At 40.0% G+C, this 2,323-nt stretch overlaps 1 protein-coding gene across 1 annotated transcript in view; it reads left to right on the forward strand.

The window, feature by feature from the left end:
* The first annotated feature begins 833 nt into the window (after positions 1-833).
* LOC139023644 (uncharacterized) overlaps positions 834-2,323 on the forward strand; it is a 4,917-nt gene continuing 3,427 nt past the window's right edge. The window contains exon 1 of the mRNA XM_070437165.1: positions 834-1,504. Within this exon, the coding sequence (XP_070293266.1) occupies positions 1,434-1,504 (71 nt within the window). The 5' untranslated portion in view covers positions 834-1,433. The remainder of the gene's footprint in view (positions 1,505-2,323) is intronic.

Below are 2,323 nucleotides of genomic sequence, written 5' to 3' on the forward strand. Positions count from 1 at the left end.
TGGGTGGGTGTGTGCGTGGTGATGAGTGTGCGTGTGTACAGTACCAGTCGAAAGTTTGGACACACTCATTCAAGGGTTTTTCTTTATTTTTTCTATTTTCTACATTGTAAAATAATTGTGAAGACATCAAAACTATGAAATAACACATATGGAATCATGTAGTAACCAAAAAAAGTGTTAAACGAATCAAAATATAGTTTATATTTGAGATTCTTCAAAGTAGCAACCCTTTGCCTTGATGACAGCTTTGCACACTCTTGGCATTCTGTCAACCATCTTCATCTGGAATGCTTTTCCAACAGTCTTGAAGGAGTTCCCACATATGCCGAGCACTTGTTGGCTGCTTTTCCTTCACTCTGCGGTCCAACACATCCCAAACCAGTCTTTGCCCAACAAAGTGATATTAGGATATATAAGTTATCCTGTATGAGCTTTTGTGACAAATACATTACATTGTTACAGGTGTCAAGCTTATGGGCATGTGGCAGCAGTGTGTAGGAGGGAGGTTCCTAGGTGTGYGAAGTGTGCAGAAGGACATGAGACAAAGGAATGTGTAGCATTGGGGAAAGTAGTAGTATGTGTTAATTGAAAGGGTGCCCATGGGGCTGGGGATCAGAAATGTCCCGTGCGAGAGAGGCAGGTTGGTTTCCTGGGTTAGAGTAGTGCAGAAGTTGTCATAAGCTGAGGCAGTGAAGAAAGAAGAGGAAGTCGGGTCAAGGGATCCTGAGAGGAGTGGTGTGAGTAGTAGATCTGTACTAGTAAAGAGGGATAGGCCAACAAGTGATATATCTTTCAGTAAGATRGGATTTTWWAAWTTTTATAGCAATGGTTATCAACTGTACTGCAGGGATGGAACGTAKGTCGCAGAAAATTGAGGTTGTGGTGGTAGCTGTGGAGAGGTATTTGGGTGCCCTAGACTTGACATCAGAAGAGTTACAGGGTGTCTTAAGTGGTGGTGGTGTCCCTTCCTTTCAGGTTGTTGGCCTGAGGTAGGACTAAATAGATTTAAATAGTGGAGTAGGGAGGTGTTATTTTTGTGGGTGTTTTTTTCAAATAAAGTACAAGGGAGTTGTACTCCAGTCTAGTAGGTGGAGGTAATGCAACATTTACTGGATGCCAACCGCCGTTCAACCTCWTCGAATAAGAAGTAGTAGTAGGCGGGGAACTTTTATTTTGAAGATTTTCGAAATTCGGTGATCCAGAGGTGCTTASACTTTCATTTGGATTAGCAAATTGTAGCTATACCAACAACAGAACTACAACAATTCATAAATGTATTGAGCAACAAACACKTTCATACTGAGTATAACTGCTAGTTCAATCAAACTTAAGACGCAGACCGCAATTTGTGACTGGATTAAAGCGAAAGAAGGACGAAGAGACGGAAAAATATAGATACTAGCTAGCTAACGTAAGGCTAGCAGCAAGGTTACATGAATTCTCTCGTTGGCTATGGCGTGTCCTCTGATTCTGACAGCGATGAGGATATTGGAAACAACAAGAAGTAAGTTACAATTCAGGAATACAATTTAGCAAACCTTTCTTTGTGGAAGAATCATTGAAAATGTGTTCCATAGAGCTCGCCAAGTTGTAGTCCTAAAACCCMGGAATTAGTTACCTCAGGTTCGTTCAGACCGAGGTAAAGTTGGTTTTATATTCACACATTGACATTCAGACATTCGCCAAAAGCCATTTACAAATGTAAAAATAATGAACTAATTCACCGTTTGTCACAGAATCATCAAACTAGATATGATGTATTCTATAAATGTCCAGCATACTTGTACAACCTTTGTTTTGAATACAAATTCCAGTTTTGATTAGATAGAAATACATAATATATGAAATGCAATTTAAAGCTGTATAAATCAATAACTAATTCACCGTTTGTCACAAACATCAAACTAGGTATGATTTATTCTGTATGTTTAGCATACTTTTACAATATTTTTTWAAATGAAAAATTCCAGTTTTGATTTGATAGAGGGCAGCTGCATTAAATAGTACCCACAAAACACCAGTCTCAACGTCAACAGTGAAGAGGCGACTCCGGGATGCTGGGCTTCTAGGCAGAGTTSCAGAGAAATAGCCATATCTCTGTCCAGTGACTGTGTTCTTTTGACCATCTTAATCTTTTATTTTTATTGGCCAGTCTGAGATATGGCTTTTRCTTTGTAACTCTGCCTAGARGGCCAGCATCCCGGAGTCACCGTGTTTTGCGGGTACTATTTAATGAAGCTGCCAGTTGAGGACTTGTGAGGCGTCTGTTTCTCAAACTAGACACTCAAATGTACTTGTCCTCTTGCTCAGTTGTGTACCGGGG

Source organism: Salvelinus sp. IW2-2015, linkage group LG34, assembly GCF_002910315.2.
Source record: "Salvelinus sp. IW2-2015 linkage group LG34, ASM291031v2, whole genome shotgun sequence".
NCBI classification, from domain to species: Eukaryota; Metazoa; Chordata; class Actinopteri; order Salmoniformes; family Salmonidae; genus Salvelinus; species Salvelinus sp. IW2-2015.